The sequence below is a fragment of the Aquila chrysaetos genome, chromosome 19 (assembly GCF_900496995.4).
Source record: "Aquila chrysaetos chrysaetos chromosome 19, bAquChr1.4, whole genome shotgun sequence".
NCBI classification, from domain to species: Eukaryota; Metazoa; Chordata; class Aves; order Accipitriformes; family Accipitridae; genus Aquila; species Aquila chrysaetos.
Window position 1 is genome coordinate 27,254,201 of NC_044022.1, and position 21,173 is coordinate 27,275,373.

The 21,173-nt window shown below is 61.7% G+C and overlaps 1 protein-coding gene across 7 annotated transcripts; it reads left to right on the forward strand.

The window, feature by feature from the left end:
• Positions 1-301: 301 nt before the first annotated feature.
• PGAP2 (post-GPI attachment to proteins 2) lies at positions 302-19,355 on the forward strand. Of its 7 annotated transcripts, none has more exons than XM_041118457.1 (6): positions 302-402; positions 2,494-2,668; positions 4,320-4,572; positions 7,671-7,777; positions 16,962-17,070; positions 17,352-19,355. In XM_041118457.1, exons 2-6 carry the CDS (start codon positions 2,504-2,506, stop codon positions 17,480-17,482), a joined length of 765 nt encoding a protein of 254 aa, XP_040974391.1. In that variant the 5' UTR covers positions 302-402; positions 2,494-2,503; the 3' UTR covers positions 17,483-19,355. The 7 variants fall into 7 exon arrangements, with proteins under 7 accessions (XP_040974391.1, XP_040974387.1, XP_040974388.1 ...); XM_041118453.1 differs by having other exon boundaries at positions 326-383; XM_041118454.1 differs by having other exon boundaries at positions 336-407; positions 2,499-2,668.
• The last annotated feature ends 1,818 nt before the right edge of the window (positions 19,356-21,173 follow it).

Here is a 21,173-nt window from a genome sequence, read left to right on the forward strand (position 1 = left end):
TACGTCCGCCGCGCCCTGAGCGCCGATTGGTCTGGCGCGGCAGAGGGGGCGGAACCAATGCTGCGGAAGGGTCCAGAACGCCGTACCGCAAGCATAGCCCAACATCCGGGGCGTTGAGGGCGGGAATTCTCCACACCGGTCCAATCCGAGAGCGCTCGGGCGCTTGCGTAGGGCGGTGCAGAGGGCGGGGCCAGGAGTCTTAAAGGGACCGTGAAGGGGCGAAGGCGATGAGGTGGTTTGGTCTGTGGGGGGCGTCCGTGAGGGGCGGGCGGGGGGGCCTGGGGGCCTGGCCGCAGCGGCAGGAAGGGGCGGGCGGCAGGAGGAGGAGGAAGGGGAAGAAGGGGAGGAGGCGTGGTGGCGGTGCCCGTCCGGGCCATGGAGCTGTGCGGAGGGGGCTGAGCGGTGCGGGGGTGCGGGGCTGGGGGGGGGGGCGGTGGTGGGGGTCTGAGGGAGCGGTTGGGGTGCCCGGGGGGGGGGGTCACTCACAGCAGTGTGAGCTCCTGGGGGTCTCGGGGGGGAGGGAGTTACCCGGTGGGGGGGGTCTCTGGGGGATGTGGGGTACCGGGGTGGGGGTCACAGCACTGTGGGGTCCCCGGGGATGTCCCGGGGGGGGGGGTGCTCGGGGAGGGTCTCCGGGGGAGTGTGGGGTGCCGGAGGGGGTCTCTAGGGGCTGGGGTGCGCCGGGGGCGGTGTCTCTACGGGGTGGGGGGTGCCGGGCAGGCTCGGGGCTGTTCAGCGTGTGACACAAAAGATTTGCTTTTTTATTTACCCCCTTTGGGCAAAGAGAGGGGTGGGGGGGCTAGGCGGGGTCTCCCTTTTTGGGGATAGCAGGGTCACCATGTGTCGTCGTCCACGTGTCCCCCCCCACCGCGAGGCTGTCCCCCACGGACACCCCCCTGCCTCGGACATCCCCATGACACGCTGTGCGGTGTGTGTCCCTCCCCTCAAGGGGGGTGCAGGGTGCGAGGGTCCCCGTCCCCCCAACCTGGGCCTTGCTCTGCAGGAAGCATGGCTGCCTCTGACAGCTCTGCCCTTCAGGGGTGTCCCCTCGAGGGGGGGTCGCTGCCGGGGGGGGGGCTGGCCGTGGCATCCCGTTCCCCCCGGTCTGGCTTGCTGCAGTCCTGACCCCAAAGGGCTCCAGCAGAGCCACAGTAGAGCTTCCCTTTTGCTTTGCTTTTATCCTGCAAATAAATCCGCTTCCCCCCAACTCCCAGCAGCCTGTAAAGCAGTGGCAGAGCCCAGGCGAGGGGGCTGAGCTGTGTTTTCCATAGCCCTTGGCTGCTGAGGTGGGCGCAGCGCTGGCAGGGATGGTCCCTGGTGCTGGAGGGGGGGCTTATGGTGCTGGAGGAGGGGGGGTGGATGTGCTGCCTTGGGGCAGCTGCCCAGACTCCTGCCCTCGCTGGTAACTGGCTTCTGAGGGATTGTCTATAAATCGGATTTGTTCTGGAGCCCGCACGGTGTCTTGAGGTGAGGCAGGGATCCCGAACTGCTAGCTTGGAGCAGAATGTCACAGCCCCTCGTTTGGGCTGCTCGGTGGCCCTTGTCCCCAGGCAGAGGGGAGCCTGCTGGGACAGGAGAGGTCGGGGCCCGCCGTGGAGGGAGGAGAGCTCGAAGGAAGACGCGTGTGGTGATCGGGACTGATTTAACGTGGCTCTGACCCCGTCGGTCTGAGGGCAGCTGGGCTGCGGCCAAGGGCGCGTGGGAATGTTAAAGGATGAACAGCCGTGGCTGAGGGCAAGAGAGCAGCCAGCGAGTGTTGGGACTGAGCTGATGGAGAGCCCTGAGCCAGAGGCAGGCTGCCAGGCTTGATAAACTGCTTGTCCCAGCTTGCCCGACCTGATGAGCCACGGCTTTATTGTTGTGCAAGGTGCAGGGCGTGCAAGGTCCTGATCCTGCAGCCGGAGTCTTGCCTGTAAAGGTGCTGAGCGCTCAGCTGGAACGGTGCTGGATGCGGGGCTGCGGTGCAGTGGCAGCGGAGTGAGGACGGTGCCGTGGGTGGTTGGGGATGCGGTGGAGGAGCCGCAGCTCGCGGCAGCATCGACAGGCAGCACCCAGTGCCCTCGCTATGTCAGCGCTGTCCTGTGCGGCAGCTCTGAGCTTAGCCCGGGAACGGTCTGGATAGACGTACCCCGCCGAAAAAAGCTCACGTGCCTTTCCAGCCAAATCGGTCTTGCTGTCTGCAGCACAGTGCAGGACATCCCGCTGCCTGCACGTCCCATTGCCCACACGTCCCGCTGCCCGCTCCTTTCCGGCCACTGCTCTGGCCCTGCTCCCTGTTGTACATGAGTCTCGGGCTTCCTGCGTCTCCAGAACGGTGCTTTCGGCTGCCTGTCCTTGATGCCCACCCTAGGGCTGTGCGGCTGTTAAACACGGGTGTGAGAGGCCGTCTCTGCCAGCTGTATGTGTGCATCCCTGCCCAGGGCTGTTTGGGGCTGGACCTTGCAGGACGACAGAGAATCCCCATCAAACATTCACTTGTTTGTTTGTCTTCAGTTCCATCAAGATGTTACAGGTACCGCTGCCCCTGGATCGAGATGGGATCCTCTTCCGGCTCCGTTTTACCACGCTGGCCGTTGGGACTGTGTTTTGCCCACTCTTTGGTTTCCTTTTCTGTGTGATCTGGTCTCTGCTGTTCCATTTCCAGGAGACGACAGCAACCCATTGCGGGGTAAGCGACTCTCTTCAGCAGAATGTTCTCCAAGTTTGTGGCTGCTTGGCTGGGGCAGCTGGTGGGGTGGCAGGGGTCCTCTCTTCTTCCAGGCTTTCCCACCAAAAGTGTTACAGGATCTTGAACAAACTGCTTTATTTTAATGTACTTGTGATGCCTCGGGACTGCCAACTGAGGTTTCAGCTTTTTAAAAGCAACCTAGGGAAGTACAGACTGGTCAGGCTGATGTCTGTACTAGGCACATTGGTGATGATTACGGTAAGGAATAAAACTAGTAAAGCTACAGATAAATATACTGTCTTGTGGAAGAGTTAGCCCAGTTTTTATAAAAGGAATTGCTGCCCCTCAGATCTGCTGGAGTTCTTCAGAGGAGTCACAAGCACATGCCTGGGGAGCTGGGGTTGAGAGGGATCGGCTGGATTTCCAAAAGGGATGAGATCGGGTTCCTCCCCAGGGCTTTCAAGCAGCCACGGCACAAGCACGGATAAGCAGCTGGTTACAAGCTGAGAACAGGGCAGGAGTCATTCTCACACCAGCAGGAGATGACCCCAGGGCTTTATGGGGTCTGTGTTGTTCCTCATGACCGTACACAGTGGAGTGACACAGGCTGATGGCTATGCTGAGATCCTGGAGCAGGGAGGGCGAGGCAGGCTGCCGAGGGGGGTGGTGGAGCAACAAAATGCTAGGGTGGTTTGATTTGGAGAGATAAGTAATGTGCACACCCAGCCTGTGGTTCTGTCCCCTCCTCACCACTCAGGTGTATGGGGCAGGGCAGCAAGGACGGTGTCACGCAGCTCCTGTTCCTGGGGTGGTGAAGCAAGGGCTCTTCAGCTGCGCACAGGAAGAAACTCTGGGCTGAGAGTGAGGAGAGGCGAGACGGAGACCTCTGAGGTTGTGGCTGACCTGGAGACAGCAGGCAGGGATCCACTGCTCGCCGTCTGCCAGTATGAGAAGTAGGGGACGTTGTATGGAGGTGGCAGGTTCTGCTTGAGGAACCAGCTCCTTCTTGGATGCCTTGAGAGTAGCTGATCTGGGGAACACCTCTCTGCAGGACGCTGGGGATGCACTGTTCTGTGTGGGCTTCAGGGGAGACTGAGCAGGATCATGGAAGAGTGGATTACGCGGTGCACAGAAATCGTGGCTGGCTTGGGAAGTCCCTGAGCTGTGAAACTCTGGAGGTTGGGAGTTTATTCTGGGGCTGTATTGATGGTGTTCCTGCTTTTGTGTTCCTCCCTGAACATTGTCGTTGCCTGCTGTTGCTATCAGTTTTCTCCGTTAGAGTTGGCCTAACAAAACTGTGCACGCTTCTCTCCTCTCTCCCCAAACCTGGGGGCACAGAAGACATGGGGGACCATGACTGAGTAAAGGGAAGGAATAAAGGTCAAAGGTATAAAGCTTAAGAAACCTGAGCGGGACCATGAGCAGGGCACCCCAGCACCTGGGGACTGTCCCGGCAGGGCTGGGGGCTGCGTGGTCCTTGGGGATGAACCAGGGTTGCCGCCACATTACGCTCCTGGGCTTTTGAAATAGCAATAAACTTATTTAGGAAAAAAACCCCAAAACCCCAGTTTTAGAGTCTTGGAGGGCTATAAATACAACAATATGACACACTCCCGATGCCTCTCCCCATGAGCCGCTGTTTCTCTTCCAGGTCCCTAACTACCTCCCCTCCATCAGCGCCGCTATCGGAGGCGAGACTCCCCAGCGTTATGTCTGGCGCCTCTGCATCGGCCTCCACTCGGCTCCCCGCTTCCTGGTGGCAGTCGCTTACTGGAACCACTACCAGAGCTGCCACTGCTCGCACCCTCGCTACCTGCGCTTGTGCCACTTCAACCTGCTGCTCAACCTGCTTGAAAACTTCGCCCTCCTTATTCTGACGTACGTGTCCTCATCTGAAAACTATGGTAGGTGTCTCCTCCCACGCTCTGTGCTGACCGTTGTGCTGGTGGTCTAGCTCGTGGCTGCTGAGGCTTTGCAGAGCTCTACTTCATGCCAGTGTTTTGGAAGTATTCAGTTTGGAGGGGAAAAAACTTAAAAAAAAAAAAAAGTTCTATTTAAATTAGTATTTATAGAGCAAAGTTATGTGCAAATAGCTGTGTTCTTCCCAACATTCTTGGTTGCTGATAACTGGCTGAAACCATAGGCTGCATTTTTGTATCAAGCCTAGGATCAGACTTTAGTGCTTGGTTCCCACTTGTGTGCCAAGGCCATGCTTAATGTGTCTCACCTCAGCTGAGCAAAGGCAGGTTAGCGCTCGTCCCTGCTATCCACTCTGTCTCCACTGCTGAGCTTTGGCTTTGGCTCTGAGCTGGCTTCCAGCCCGCGCTCTGTTCCAGCTGCATTTTAAATACCCTCCCACAAAACTGTCTGGGTAGAATTTCTTGTGTTGACTTGAAAACAAAATCAGAATTTTTCAGGTTAAATCAGTGTGTGCAGAATACGATCACGGTAGGCTGGGAAATGCCCTTCTCCCACATGGTCTCATCTGAAATGAATTTAAGTGCCAGTGATGATATCCAGCTACTGTTTAATCCTAAAATCTGGAGAAGGCACTGGGGATTGACTTGGCAGGACTCAAATCCACGAGCCAGCAAGGTGGTGCTGTTGCAGCGGAAACAAACCCAGTTCCGGGACTTTCAGCAGGAGAGTCGCGTGTTGGCTGTTCCTGCACACAGTTTGAGGGTGATGATGATGATGGGTATTGTATCCGGCTGTGGGAACACACTGGAGGATGTAGTCACAAAGTCTCGCAAGGAGACGCCGGGCCAGACCTCCAAGAACAGAGGGTTTGGAGAGGTGCTGGTGAGGGGAGATTGACAGAATAGAGTTTGTCTCCTCACAGCAAGGGAGGTGAGATAAGGAGGTGGGAATGCGGCTGATACCGTACTGAGAGTATCTTCCTACTCACAACGGGTGAGGAAAACAAGCTCTCGAAAGGCAGATGTGGTGGGGATCAGGAAGCCTTGCAACTGCTTAAAACAGCAAACTGGAAACAGGCTATGGCCACCGGAGCCCTCCAAGAATGCTGGGAACATGCCTGTGGGGTTGATGGGTCCAGCCCCAGTGCAGAGGACCAGGTGGATGATGTCTGAGGCTCCCTTCAGCCCACTGCTGCCATCAGAGCAAGGTTTCACATTCAAAGCGCAGAGCAGAGCAGTGCAGGTGCTGTCCTGATTCTCTGTGAAAGCAGGTCTTTGGAGACATTGCATCTTGCCCACCAAAACAACAGGCTGTCCAGGAAAAACAGCTAACAAGTGCATGAGCCCCAACACCCTTCGGGCTGGTGAGACACCTGACAGCTCTCTGCTCATGCTGCTTATTTTCCTACTCACAGATGCTTCTGTCTTTCACAGTGCAGTGGTTATTGCCTTTCTGCTCACCTGCTCATTGCTTGAGAGCCATGCCCAGAGCAGTCTGTGCTGGGGCCTGTCACAGGCACACTGGCTGTCCGTCTGATGAAGCTTCCCCCACTTTGGGTGCTCACTGGCTTCCACTGGGCCTTCACCAGTAAGGCTGCTGGCTTCAGGGCTGCGGTGTCATGAGCGGAGTCCAAGGACCTCCCCAGCCTTTAGGGTGAGGATGGAGATCCGTCGTGGAGCCCAGTGACCTGGAATGGCTGGACATGAACCTCCAGCTGATGGAGGTCTGTGGTCTAGGGGATGTTCCTGTCCAGCTCACCTTCCTTGTCTCCTGCTGGCTGTCCCTTACGGTGAGGCATCGCATTGCCACCCTGCCTACCTCTGCCGGTGTCCCCAGCTGCCCCCACCACAGCAGGGGATTGCCAACCGACCTGACGGCAACACTTCTCAAACATGTCAGGGCTGGGAGCACACCCTAAGAAATTCAGATGCTCCTTTGGGGTTTGGATACCTCAGAGCACATCATCACCCGAGTGGCTCTGCCTGCCTTGCGCAGAGCTTTGCGAGGAGGAGACTGAAATGTGGCAGAGTGGCTGGGCAAAAGCCGCACTGAGAGCTGAGGCTAACCCAGTTATCTCAGATCCTTATTACAGACTGATCTCAGGTTTATGGGGAAAGTTTCAGACCTCAGCTGCTGTGTTGAGATGAGAATGGGCTCAGGTTAATCGTCTCTGCAGGACACGGCTCATGTCTTCACCTCTAATAGCTGCCTTTACCATTGCTCCTCGTGTGGTTTCCCTTCCCCTGGAGTCGAGAGGGGAAGCAGGGAAGATCATTTGTTACGTTCAGGTGGTTGGGAATTCAGCCTATGGTTCAGTTCCTGGAGAAGAGGCTAGGAAACTATTACACAGAAGCACTCTTCTGAAAATAACTTACCTGAATTTGCATGGGCTTTGTGTGTGGCTTTGGGGTTTTGTGGGCTGCTCTGGCTTAGTGTTGCTCCAGCTGCACTTCCAGCCTGACCCTAAATCCGGGCTAGTTCAGTGACACACGAGGCAGCCTTGGTGCTGGTGATGAGGCTGATGACAACTGTTAATTGGCGGTCAGATAATGCAGGAGGCCAGAAGGTGGCCCTTTCTAGGTTGTGGACTGGCTCACTCTGCAACTCCCCCCCACCCTGTCCCTCAGTTTCCCCATCCCTAGAACAATAGTGGTGATGCTGAGCTGCTCTCAAGGGTGCCTGAGGTTTACAGCTGTGTGAAGCAATGGAGACTCTCAGACCGGGTGCCAGAGCACATAAACACCCTCCTGGCACCTGTGGGATAAGTCTTCCTGCAACTCGAATCCCCCTCCAGCCCCAGGCTTACAGGGGGCAGCGAGGCATGCACAAGCAGCTTTGTTATTAAATCCCCCTTCCCCTTCTCTGCGGGGGGTGCGGAGCTGTGCTGTGCCTGTCTCCTGCAAAGACCCTGGGTCCCCGGACTGCTGCTCGTGCTGGGGGCACAGCATCTGCTGGGTGCTGGGACTCCTAGCAGGACCGCATCCTGCAGAAAGCAGTCTTTCACCCTCCCAAAGCCTGTCCTGCGTTCCCCTTGTGCTCTTGGTTCAGATTTAACAGGAAACCTGTTGTCTTGTTGATTCAGCAATACACGAAAATGCCTTCATCGTCTTTATCACGTCGGCTCTGGGCCACATGCTTCTTACGTGCATCCTCTGGAGAATGACTAAGAAACACACAGTAAGTCCCGAGGTACAGAAACTTTCCTTTCTTCTCTCCGTGCAGTGCTGGGTGCTGGGGAGGGGGCTCTCGGCTGGCGGTGGAGGGCTTCAGCTGTCGCTCACTTGTGAAATAACCGTAACCGGGTGCTAAAGGAATTAACACCAGCAGGTGAAACTGGGAGACATGGTCACCAAAATTCATGGTTTACCAAAACAAAGTGGGGAGGAATCTTTTAATTTCCTATTTTCTGGTTTTCACTTAGAGCTGACATTTGAAAACTGCCCCACTACTGTTTCTGTGGTTCGGGTTTGCTGACCCCTTCTCCTTGCCTGAGGATGCCTGTTTCTGAGCTGAAACTGGCTTCTCTGTGCTGGGGAACAGGGAACCGGCTGGTCCTGCAAGCTGGGAACAGCTGCCAGCAGTGGGCAGCAGATGTTGTGTTATCCCTTTCCTCCAGAAATCGGTGCACTGAGCAGGCTGGCTGTGGGTCTTGTTCTCTGTGAGGGGGCCGGTGGGCTCGGGGACTTGCTGGTCGTGCGGCAGGTCAGGCAGAGGGTCCAGCCAGGGGCTTCTGGCTCCGTTGCCTGGATGCAGCCTTGGTGCCGTGCTGGTTTGTGGCATGAGCGCTGGACCTTGGGCACCGGCAGAGCCGCAGGCAGGCAGGGCAGAACATGCAGCTTTGAAAATCCGTATGTGAAAGCTCCTTCTGCGCATGTGTGCCTCTTGTACACTCAGCTTTGTCTGGGTCTCTGGGCTCCCTGGACCTCTCTGTCCTTTTCTCCTCCGTGATGTGTCTTGCTCAGCTGATCCCCAGTCCAACCCTCACCATCCCCAGTACTAGATGGGGAAGGGTCCCCAGGGCTCCCTGGACTGCATTGCCCCAGGAAGGTGATCTCTTTGCAAAGCAGAGACCTTTAGGGGAAACTGTCGGAGGTGTGTGCCCTTATCCTGGGGTCAGGAAGCTGGCGAGGACTGGGAGCAAGCGTCTCTGAAGGGACTGTGTACAGGGATACAGGGCAGGATGGGTGCTGTCCTCAGGGTCTGCTCAGATGAGCTGACTGCTTACGGAGCAGAGTGGGTGCTGTGCATGGGATCTGCTCAGACACGCTGCCCATGTGTGAGCAGGATGAGCACTGTGCGTGGGGTCTGCTCGGACAGTTACAGAGAGTGCCTTGCTAAGGTTCCTGCTCCGTCACGGCTGTTTATCATCCCCTTCCGGCAATTCACCGAGCCCATCCCCTTGCTGGCTTATTTCAGAGACTTGGAAAAGAAGCTTCCAGCAGTTGTTTGGCTGCAAGATTCCCTATGAAAGGGACTTTTGGAGATCCTGGGGTTCCCCTCTTGCTGGGAAGTGGTCTGTTGTCTCTGGTGATATGGGGATAACGGGAGCTCAGCAGTCACTCCTTGGTGGCTTTCCCGTGGAATCCTTTATTTATTTCATCTTTTTTTGGCTTGTCTTTTTTTGGTTTTTGTTTTGGGTTTTTTGGCAAGAACTCCAAGCCCCTGCATCTCTTCCCCCAGCACTGCACCTCAGACAACGGCTCCCCAAGCAGCAGTCACCCCTGGGGAGTGCCTGTCTGCAGGTGATGCACCTTTGCAGACTGTAGCATTGCAGCAAGCCGGTGAGTTTTGCTTGCAGTGTGTTAGCAGCAGTGCTAGTCCTGCTGTCAGCTCGTGGGAAGCAAAAAAGCAGATGCTGGCTGTGAGCTGGGCATGGTGGCCATTCCCTGGGCTGAGCTCTGAGCCTGCATGCCCCGATGGTGATGGGTACACGTCGCTGCGTGTAGCAGGGGTTGGGGGCAGAGAGCTCTGGTGTAACGCATCCCTGATCCATCGCAGCATCAGAGCTAGAGGATCGGATCAGGGAGGTGAGCAGCCTGCCTCTAAATGTCTGGCTTTTCTCTGCTGGTTATTCAGGTGGGTTTCTCCCAAGTTCGTATTAGGGAACACCGTGAGCAAAGTCCCGCCAGCGTTTTGACCCGGTGTGCCCTGCCGCCATCTGCCTGCAGGTCGCCCTTCTCTGCCACGTCACCTGCCGGGGCTGGTTCATTACCTGCTCCCGAGGAGCTGAGGAAAGCGGGTGGGAGGTGCTGGCATGGCTGTCCAGAGCCCATCCTGTGTGTCTGCGTGTCCACAGCTGGTCTGTGAAGCTGCTGCGGGATGGGGGCCTTGCTGGGGCTCTGCTGGGGGAGCAGCCCGCGCCCACAAAGCCTATGGGCTCGGTGTCACTGGGTGCTGTCACCTGGGCTCTCGTGCACCCACTGGAGCAGCCTGTGCATCTGCTCTGGTGCTGCTGGGTGGCTTGTTTTGGGCACGGGGCGAGGGGCACAGCAAACCTGCCCCCCGTCCTGCAGGACTCGCTTGGGCTGGGGGCTGCTTACCCTCTCCCCGATGCTGCAGGGCTCAAGCTGTGCTGGAGCACTCCTGTGTCCTGGTGTACGTGCCCAAGCCCAGCAAAGGAGCATTTGCCCCCTCTGAGGACGTGTCAACCGCGGCACATCCCTGGGTGGAAGTGCAGGGGGGCACGGCGATGCCCTGGCTGAATGTGCCACCCCCCGGCACGGTGCCACCACCTGGCACGGCTTCCTCCTCCCATCTTGGAAAGGCCTTGCTGATGGAGGGGAGCTGCCTGCAGGGTTGCATGGTCCCCCCCACAGAGAGAGGACCCCTTTGGGGCTAGCCCTGACCTGGAGCCAGGGTTTGTCCCCCTTCCTGGGAGCGCGGCGTCCCCCGCACCAGCTCCCCGCGGGGCCACGTGTCGGCAGATGGAGCTGTCGCCCGGGGAGCGAGGGCGGCGGGCGAGTTCCTCTGGAAAGGAAAGCGCTGCGGGGTGGTGGCACGGCCGTCAGATTGGATGTGTCTGGACGAAGAGGGCCGAGGGCTTGGCACGCCGCCGGGCACGTGGCCGTGGGTGGCATCCTTCGATAAGTGGGCGCTCGCCCTTATCGTCGCTCTGCAGATCTGCTTTGTCGCTCCGACGGTGTCCCATGATGTGCGAGTTGGGCTCCCGTTGTGAATCACTCCCACGGGACCACGGCTCCTCCGGGCCGGGCAGGGTCTCCCCGGGCTTATCCCGCTATTTGAGTTCCTCGAGCTCCATGCCAGCTTTTCAGGGCTGGTGGCAGCAGGGCTCGGCTCCTGCAACACCGGCGGCTTGCTTGGCTCGGCAGGGGAGGGGCGGCGAGGCCGCGGCGAGCGCGGTGCTGCCGACGCCACATCCTCCTCGCCCCGAGCCGAGCGGCCGACGGGAACTGCCAGCCTCAGCAGGAGCAGGGAGAAGTTGGGCAGTTGCCTCCGGCCTGGCCAGCTCAGCTTGCCGGGCTGTTTTAGGGCAGGGCACAAGTGATCTCTTCTTGCGGGTCACGGCATCTCGGGGCTGGGTTCTGGCTCCGTTCGTGTCGGTTGTGGGGGCTTTTTGTTCACCTTTGGTACCCCGGGCCCTGGAGCCAGAGGTGGCAGGAGGGAATGGGTGCGGAGGATGACTCTGGTCCCACGGTGTCCTGTCCTTCCCTCTTCAGCGGAGGGTACTGGAGCAGAGGAAACCGCCGAGGGTCCCCAGGGGAGGTTCAGGTTCTCCGGGGCCAAACCTGGGGACATCTCCAGGACAAACTCCATGTGAGGAGCTGGAAGGCCAGACCCAGCCTTCCTCTTGCTCCATCTGGAGGAGGGAGCAGGGCGTCTGTGCGCGGCCCTTCTCAGGCCCTGTGTCTTGCGCCGCTTTTTAGCATTGCCGGAGGGGGAGAAGCTCCCCAGGTTTGCCGGAGTTTCTGTGCGTGAGTGACAGGAATTGGTCTTGCAAAAGCCTCGCGTTCATCGGGGCTCGTGTTGCAACTGCCTTTCTGCAAGGGCAGGAAGGTGCTGAGGAACTTGTTCGTAATGGGGAAGTACAGATGGTTTCCAGTTGCAAGGTGGCAAATAGTGAGAGAAAGGAAAATAAAGCTCTGCGGAAGGGAAGAAAAAGCAGGCTGAGAGGAGGAGGGGAAGGGGCAAAGCAGAGAAGAGAGCTCAGGGGAAAAAGGGAAATGGAGCCAGAGAGCCTCCAGCTGCGGACTAATCATAGCAGACTAGAGGTAGCGCATCCAGCCCTTGATGCGTGGCCATGGCTGGTGTGGCATCGCCCTCCCTGGCTGGCTTCTCTGCAGTCATTCTCTGCTCCTGGCCAGCTATGTGCCCTTTAAAACCCTCCTTCCACAGCTGGCTCTGCCACAGCAAAGATGATGAGCAGTGCAGCAGAGCAGAGCAGTTTCACTTCTTGTTTGCAAACATATTTCCCCCCTGCCCCAGCGGCTGGTGTCACTAGTGGCTGCGTTTCGGCCGGGAGACACTCATGCACTTTGACGGCGGCCGCCGGGCCGGCTGCTTCAGGCCCATCACCGGAGCCGGGTTCCGCTGTGCCACTGGCACCAGGGCTCTGCCCCGCAGCAGCCCAGGCTGCCGTCAGCCTGTTCCGCAGGGCGTGCAGGCTGAGCCCGGCCCCAGGCTGGCAGCTTCTGGAAAGCATCTCATGCAGCAAGTGTGAAGGCAGAGGTGCTGCTCGGCTGCAAACCCCGGCTACGTGAGCATGGAGGGGTTGCTGGCTGGCAGGCACCCTGCTCGCTCTGCTGCCACTCCTGTCCCGCTCGGCGCTGGTTAAGCCATTTCTGCTTGCGCTGCCCGAGCAGGACAGCTGAGCTGAGTTTCCAGCTGCTGCTGGAGCGGTGCAGAGGGTATCACAAAGGCGGTTGGTGAACACGCGTGGTTTCAGCCCGACTCCTCGGTAACACCATCGCCTAGCCGGCAGTCTAGTGACAGCAGCCCATGGGGGTGGTGGCAGTAGGTCACACAAGCCCTCTATAAATATCCCAGCGCTGAGCCGTCAGTGCTAGGGCAGTTTGGGTTCACCGCAGAGGAGCCAGAAATGCTCGAGGGGGAGCTGGGACCGATGTGCAGCACAAAGCCTCAAGGGTGCTGCTTGTCCCCCAGGAAGGGACAGCTCCAGGAGCAGAGCCCGTGCTTGGGAGGTCCCAGGAGAGCGTAGCTGTTGCGTTTTGAATTAATGTCACTTTGCCATTGCATTCCCTGTCCCCATCAGGAACTGGGGTGTGAATTCTGCAGGGTCCGTCATCTTCCTCTCCAGAGGCAGTGGAAGAAGCAGGAGTCTCTGTGCCTCCTTGCTGGTGTTTCCTATCTGCCTGCTCACAGCAGCCATCCTCCAGCCCTTGGAGCTGCGTTTGCAGGGCTGGGGGCTTCCCCGGGATGGGGGAAGGAGATGCTGGATGCCTTCTGCAGGCTCGGAGCCGCATAGAGCAGTGTCCCGGGCTGGGGCTGCGGGGCTAGCCCTGCTGGGCTGGGTTGGTCTCTTCTCCTCTCCCCCATTGTCTGGCCTCTGGCTCCTGACTCACCTTCGTGTGCACGGGGAATGTGCCTCAGCTCAAAGCCTGCAAGCTGCCGGACTAAATATAATTTGTCTGTGGTTTTCTGGGCCAGACACACATCCAGCTACGGAGGGCTGGGTCAGGGTGAGGGGCTGCATGAAACCGGAGTGGCTTGCAAGGAACACCGGGTGCCCCAGTCTGTCTTGGGAGGAGGAAATTGCGAAGCCGGGGTTGGCAGCTGAGCGTTGCCAGCTGCAGCTGTGCCAGCCCAGCAGCCCCAGCAAGGGTCCGGGGAGAGCCTGAAACCGGCTGAGCTCTGACCACCCCATCCCTTGGTGGCCGATGCCTGCTGCCTGTGCCAGGCATGGGACTGCCCTGGCAGCATCCCTCTGCCCCAGCATCCCTCTGCCCCAGCATCCCTCTGCCCAGCTCTGCAGGGGAGCAGGTTCTGTACTGCACCGCGCTGGGTTAAGCTTAGGGTCAGGTTTAGGCTTAGGGTCAGGGTCAAGCTTAGGGTTAGGGTCAGGGTTCTTCCCTCCAGGGGAAGGAGGGGTGCACTTCTCTCCCTCTGGGTTTGCCAGGCTGTAAAACCATCTTCCCCACCTCAGTGTGTGTCCTGAGCATTTCGCAGTCACTCGTTCCGCATCCTTGGGATTTTCTTATCCCTCTTTTTCGTCTCAGGGAGCTGGAGTGTGGAGGCTTCAGCCTTCTGCCAGGCTGCTTAGAGCTGCCATCTCCCCTCCAGGGCACTAACCTGAGGGTCTTCTGCCCCTGTGCTGCCCCTCATCCTGCTGCAGGACCCCAAGGGTGTCCCCATAGGAGCAGCCACCCCAGGCTCGCGCCGTTGGCACCCTGACCCTGCGCCTCTGGGGCCTCCTGGGTGGAGAGGTGCCCTCTCTGCTTCTCCCTGGAGGGCAAGTCCCTGGGCTGGGCCCAGCCTGACCAGGGATTATAGAGATGAGTGGATAATTAGGTGTTAATCCCTAATGCCAGGGCACGTCCAGCTCAGCCCAGCGCCCCGGGGGATTACGCCTGCTTGCCACAGGGGCCGGGAGGCGGCACATGTCGTGACAGATGTCTGCGATGCTGAACAGAGGTTTCTCAGCAGCCGCTGGCTTGAAACCTGGCACCATTCGCTGCTCCTCAGGGAAGGTCCCTGCAGCAGCGTGGGCAGCCCGGGCAGGACAGCCGGCTGCAGCGAGAAGGAGCACGGGGACCTTGCAGGAGATGTGGGAGCTGGAGCGTTACCCCCTGCCCTGGTGCAGGAGGAGGAGGCAGGAACCGGCATGCCCGCACTTCAGGCGGCGTGGCGGGAGCTTTGGTAGTTGCCGGTGCCCAGTGGAGATGAGCTGCCTGTCTGCTCACCAGCGTGGTCTATGCCTGCCGCTCTGCTCGTGGCTCGGGCAGCGCTGGTTGCTGTCACCGCTTCCCGTGGCCCTGGCTTTGCTGGGGGTCCCCCACCTGTGGCCCCTCAGCCTTCGGCCGCCAGGAATGTGGGGGTGCCTAAAATACACTGCAAGCGGCAGCCTCCTGCAAGGCGTGGATTCGGGGGCCGTACGACGTGATGCGGTGAGGCGCTGCGTGATACGGTACAGTGGCGTGGTGCAGCACGGTGCGGTTCGCAGCCGTACGATGCCGCGCAGTGCACCACGCTGCAGTGCTGTATGATGCAGTGCCGCATCCCAGGGTGCAGCCCGACGCAATGCAGCGCAGCACAGCGTGGCGCCGTAAGAGACGGCGCGGTGCTGCGCAGGGGAGCGCAGCGGGGAGCTGCCGCTCACCTTGCTACGACGAGCGGGACGCTGCCGCCGCTTCGTAGCACAACCGTTTCCGCTGCCGTGGGACCTGGATGAAAACAAGGCTGTTTTGTGACCCGCTTTTCCGGTGTGAAACTTTACATAACGCCTCAGCCCCGGCTGCTCATTGTTATTTAACTCCCGGGTTGGCACTGCTGCTCACCCCACCCCGCGCCGCTGGCCCCGCACCCTCACGGCTGAGCACCAGCTGCCTCCTCTTTCCCGGTGGGCAGGTGGACAGGGGCTGCAGGCAGGGCTGCCTGCTCCTGCCTGCGGGCAGCCCTGCTCCGGAGAGTCCCGGGAGCCTCTGGGGAGAGGGACCCTTGTCAGCCCCAGTGGGAAAGGACCTGCCTGGGCCCTGCGGGGCGGAGGCGGCATCTGCGTTGGCCCCACGTCCCCAGATGGCGAAGGCGACCGTGAGGCTGTGCTTCCTCTCTGGGTTTTCCTCCCTGCCGTGACCTGTTTGTGCTCGTAGGGTGGCTGGCTGAGCCTGCCGGCACGCTTTCCGGGGGTTAATGGAAAGTGTGATGGGGCAATTTAAATTTTCCTCATTCTCAGCAGTCCCTGAAAATGGAGTTTTTGTCTCATGTGAAACATCAGACGAGGGGGAAATTCCCCACCCACCCAGAAATGGGAATAACAGCCCGTGTCTGGGCTGTCTGTGGCATCCCCAGTCCCCTTGTATGGGGCCAGCCCCCTCTTTTCCAGCCCCCCTTCCCCAGGGCTCCACGTGTTGGCCGCCCTGTGCTGGGATGGAGATGCTGGGGTCTCCCCTGCACTCTCCTTGGTGTCCACCTGCGGTTTGGGGTTCCTCTGCCACGGGGGCTCCCTGCTCACCCCAGGGCTTTAGGTTTCTTTATCCGTGATGCTCAGCCTGATGGGAGAAAGAGAGGAAGGGGGCTGGAGCTGGTACCCACAGCAGCCCCACAGCTCCCGGAGGGGACCACTGCACCCGCAGCCTCCAGCTTCAGGGGGTGCTGGGCAGCCGGCGGACAGGACAGTGTGTTGGGGGAACCCATCGTAGGGGAGGGGGCTGGCCCCCTGGGCTGCCCCCTTTGCTGGGGTGGGGGGGGGTGGACTCTGCTAGCACAGAAGGAGCAAGCCGTGCGTTGCTGGGGGCATGGGGGGCTGCTGGCAGCAGCCCTCTGCTCTGCTCCCACCCGTTGCGCTGTCGGAGGTGGTGCTGGGGGGCAGGATGGGGCCCCCCTGGTGCCAGGGTGGCTTGTGCAACGTCTCCAGCATGGCGCCTGCCCCAGCTGCTGCCCCTTCATGTGGTTTCCTCCTCCCTGGTGCAGTTGTGAGCGAGGGGGTGCAGCACTGGCTGCCGCCGCCTGCACACGCCGGTGAATTCCCCGTGCCGGGGCGGTTGGGCAGCACTCGGGGGAGCCAGGGCCACCTGCAGCCGCCCTGTCCGCAGCCGGAGGATCTACCGTCTGGTAGAGCCGTTGGCCCATCTTCAGAGAGCTGCGAGGGCCCCATGTGCCATGCATGTCCCAGCACCACCACGGGTGGCCGGGTGCTCCTGCCGCTGGGGTTGCCCACGTTCACCGGGGGCCGCGTGGCTTGTTGGTGTCAGACTGTGCCGGAGGCCCCCATCGCTCCCATCGCCCCTTACTTGGCTGCAGCAGCGAGTCCCCGGGGGAAGAGCCGGGTGGGATGTGTTGGCGTGCCGCAGCCCCCCACGGCAGCCTGCCCTCAGGGCTGCCGGGAGTCCGGGCAGCAGCTCGGTTTATCTCCACGTAGCTGTGATCCCCCAGCGTGTCCCCAGGTCACAGCCCAGCCAAAGCAGCCGATGCAGCCCATCGTCCTTACCTGGGACGGCTGTGCCCAAGGAGCCGGGGTGCAGAGGGGCTCCTGGTACCTGCCCGTGTCCCCAGGGCTGCGGTGGGGCCAGGGCAGAGCTTCCCTGGGGATGGGGGTGGCTGCTCTGGCACCTCCAGCGTCCGCAGGGGCAAGGGCTGAGCCGCTCATGGCCTTGTCAGGTCCCTGCCGTGCCAGGAGAGAGGGATGGGGCAGGCACCGGGGACCTGCCGGGGCTGTGACCCAACTCTTGGCCTCTTCCAGGAGCGCAAGTCGTACAAGTGGAAGCAGCTGTTCTTCTTCTTCACCTTCATCACGTTTGCGTTTGCCGTGTGCGTCTACTTCCACCACAACTGGTACTGCAGCCCTGGAGGTAAGGGGGCTGGTGCAGGGCTGTGGTCTCCCCATGGCTCGGCTGTGCATGGGGAAGGGGCTGGGGTGACACCTTGCCTGCCAAGTCCTGGACAGAGGCAAAGACAGCTCCCTCCCAAGAGAAGGTGCCTGGCCGCCCTTCTCCTCCCACCTGGGTTCAAGCAGTGGATGAGCCCCCCGCCGCGTGCCCTGCTGCCCCGCAGGGGTGCCCCAGGAGATCCCCCAGCTCCCGGGACAGGTCTGGCTGCAGGTTCCCCTCACCTGCTGTGTTTCCTCTGCCAGTGTACACCATCTTCGCCTTCCTGGAGTACCTGGTTGTCCTCTCCAACATGGCCTTCCACATGACTGCCTTCTGGGACTTCGGCAACAAGGAGCTGGTGGTGAGCTCGCTGCTGGAGGACAAGCATTTCTAGCCAGCCTGGTCCCACAGCCGGCCGTGTGCTGGCCGAGATGCCGGTGCCAGGTGGGGGCTGCTCTTCACCTGGGGGAGGCAGAGAACTTCTTCCCTCTCCTGCTGCCCCCAGGGCCACGGCTGGAGCGTTTGCTGTGGAGCTGCTGCAAGGATCATCCCAGGGTCCCGGACCCCACAAGTGTCTGTGCGTGGTCCCTGGCTGTGCCTGGAGCTCTCTTACAGGGGAGCTGGGGGCTCTTGCTGAGGACCCTCGAGGCCAGTAGCCCCTGCCCTAGCTCCCTGCTGCCTACCGGGATGGGCAGGAGGACAGAGGAGAGGGGCAGGTACCTGCTGACTGTTTCTTTGGAGGATGCTCTGGACAGAGCAGGATTCTGCTCCCAGCATCAGGGCACGGGGGCGAGTCTTGCCCTGCCCCTGCTTTGCCTGGGTGGTCTCATGGTTCCTCCTCCAGGCTGGGGGTCCTTGGCCAAGGTCCTCAAAAAGGGCTGGTGGCCTTTTTGGCCTCGAAGCTTCAGGCAGCCTCAGGAGAAGGAGCACTTTCTGCCCCTGCATCTCTCTGGTTGCACTCCCAAAACGGAGCAGCCTGCAGCCTTGTCTTCTTAGAAAGCCTTTGCTGCAGGGCTGGGGCCGGGGCAGAGCCGGGCCCATGCTGCGGTGCTTGGGGCTGGGTCTGGGCTCCTTCCGAGCCTGGGGTGAGCACGGGAGCCGTGGCTGGGGGCTGGCCCCGGGCACTGCTGTCCCATCCGGGGCTGGGGCAGGGTCCCGGCTCATCCACGCCTGTGTCGCTGGGAGGGGAGCGTCTTCGAACGTACCAGCCTGCGCACAGACTGTACAGGAGAAAGGCAGGAGGGCACGAGTGCAGGGGTGCACGGGGCACAGCAGATGCTGAGAGCATCCATGCTCTCCTGCTCTGCCTTTCCCAGAAGCCCCCTCCAGCAAGCAAAGGGTGCTCGCAGGGATGCTGGGCTCTGGTTCAAGCCCAGTTTGGGGAGGAAGGGCGACTGGACTGGTGCTGGAGGTCCTCGCTCTGACGTCCGCACGGCTTCCCCTGTGCTGTAGGGCTTGAGCTGGGAACTGTTGGGGTCCAGCGGTGCTGCTGCTGCCCCGGGAGGAGGGTGCTGGTGGCGACCCCCCATCTGTGGACTCTGGCTGCCAGGGCACAGGGGGCTGACACGGCGGTGGTGCCGTCTGGGTGGGAGCTGGGATCTGGCAGTGTCCCCAGGCTCCTCTGCTCCTCCCCGTGCACAGCCGGGCTGGGCAGCGCTAGTGGAAGGGGGCTGCTGCTGCTCTGGCTCACAGGGGCCATGGCCATGACCCAGGAGGGCTTGGCCGCATCCTGCACAGGGAGGGACCGGGGAGCCGGTGCTGTGCTTGGAGAGGTAGCACAGGGCTCGCTCCTGGAGGCTCTCTGGAAGAGGAATGGGCAGCGATTGCAGGCAGGGGGGAGAGGGCTGAGCCTTTTGGCACCAGGAGCTGCCTGGAATTTGGCGAGCTCTGTGCTTGCCAGGGCTCACCCTGCACTACGCTTGGCCACGAAGGACCGACGTGGGTTCCTGCAGCCGCCCTTCACGTGAATGCAGCCACCACCAACGGTCCCCTGGGATGTCCCCACGCTCTGTCCCCGCGCTCCCGGGGCTCGGGCAGAGCCTTCTCCAGCAGGAGCTGCGGCACGCTGGCCGGTGGCCCTGGCTGAGCCGGGGCCGGGCTGGCCTTCGAGCGGGTCCTGCCTTGTGCGTGTCCATCCGTGAGTGTCCCCACCGCACTGTGCCGGGTTCCATCCATCTCCCCTGCCTGCATGCCTGTGGTGTGCTGCCCGCCGGCAGCGTCTGCGCCTTGGTTTTGAGGTTGAAATAAAGCACTGAGTATTTTTGTGAGCTCTTGGCAAAGTCTATGCCGCTTCCACGCAGCCCGGCCAGTGCACGGCCGGCGGGTCCCGTCCCTTCCTGGGACCCCAGGTCAGGGTGGGGTCTGGGCTGGGGTGCAGGACACGGATCGCTGGGGCGTGGGACGTGGATCCCGGGTGCTGGGGCTGGCGTGCGGGACGTGGACCCTGGGTGCTGGGCGAGGCTGGGAGCCGACCAGAGAGCCGGGCTGGCGGCACAGTGCTCCCGGGCTGAGTCCACCCCACAGCTGACAGCTCTGCTCCCCACCCAGCCCCGGGGGCCACCGAGTTGGCTGCGGGGGCCAGCGGCCAGTGCAGCCCCGGGGAGCGGAGCCCGGGGCCAGGAGGGCTGGGGCGGACGCAGCTGGTGTACAGGGCACGGTGCTGGGGCTGAGCAGGGGGCAGGGGAGCTGCCTCGGGCCTCGGTTTCCCTCTGCCCTGTGCTGGGGGCTCCTGCCGGGGCGGTGGGGCCGTGGCGGGGCCCTGACCTCATTGCAGCTGGGAGGAGAACAGCCATGAGCTCATCCCGCCGCTCCGGGGCCAGGGCAGGGCTGCATCCCGCTGCCTCTCTCTCGGCATCCCACCCCGGGGTCCCCACCTCATCCCAGCACCCACTCCTCTGCCGTATACCCCACCGGGGTGGCACCTCGCCCCCCCGCGGGGGCTGCAGCCCCTGCCTGCACCCTGCCAGTCCTGAGGATGGGGGTCTGTGTTGGTTGCCCTGGCAGGAGACCTCCGGCCAGCTCCTGTCCCGGGCACGGGGGCATCCCTGCTGTGGCACCCCGGGTGTACCGAGGGTGCCCCCGACAGCGCAGGGCATCCCGGCAAGGGAGGGGGGCTCCCAGCTCTGCCCTGTACAGCCCCACACCATGGCACCCACGGCTCTGCCGTCCACCCTGCCCGTGGGAGCTTGTGGGGTGGCACAGCCCCTCCCTCGGGCGCCTGTGACCCCACCTGCAGCTCTGGCCCCAAAGGAGGGACCCCCTCCCCCAGAACAGCCCCCTCTGGACAATAGCAGGGATGAAGGTCAGCTCTTGCTGCTGCGGTGGGAGCAGGATACAACCCTCACGGGACCACGCAGTGGGAGCAGGACATGGCCGTGGGGATCCCCCATGGAGGGAGCGGGATTCAGTGCAGCCGGGACCTGCAAGCCCACCGGCGCGCAGCCCCCCGGGGACGAGCCGGGGCCGTGCCGGCGCCGCAGGTTCCCAGGCTGGGGGTCCGGGGGGGGGGCCACGCTTTACGCTGGCCCCCGGGAGGCCGTGGGACGGGGACGGGGATGGGGATGGGATGTGGCCGGAGCCACCCTGCCTCGCGGCACCGTCGCCCACGCCGGCTCCCTGGCTTTGGCCGGGAAATGGCAGCAGGGAACAAAGGCGGCTTGTGGCGGGTGCCGGGTCTCTGCCCTTCCTGCAGGAAGGACCCGGGGCCAGGCGAGGGGCCCAAGACCGCGGCAGCGGGGGCCCTGCCAGGCCTCGCCGGATCCGGCCGCCGGCCAGCACGTGCCGGCAGCCCGCCGGGGCTGGCAAGGGGGTGGCGAGCGTGGCCGAGCAGCCGGGGCTGCTGCCGGTCCCTCGCCGCCGCCATCGTCAGCCTCGGCACTCGGCCGCGGGACCCGAGGTCCCCCAGGACGCCCCAGCCCCCGGGCAGGGGGACGCGGGGTTCTGGCCTCCGCCTGCAGCTGCGGAGCGGGGCGGGACAGGGCAGAGCCGGAGCTGGGGGGGCTGGAGGGCTCCCAGGGGGAGAACCTCGCTCCTGCAGCCTCCTGCGCCCACCCCTGCGACGTCCCCACGCGCAGCCTCTGCGGTGT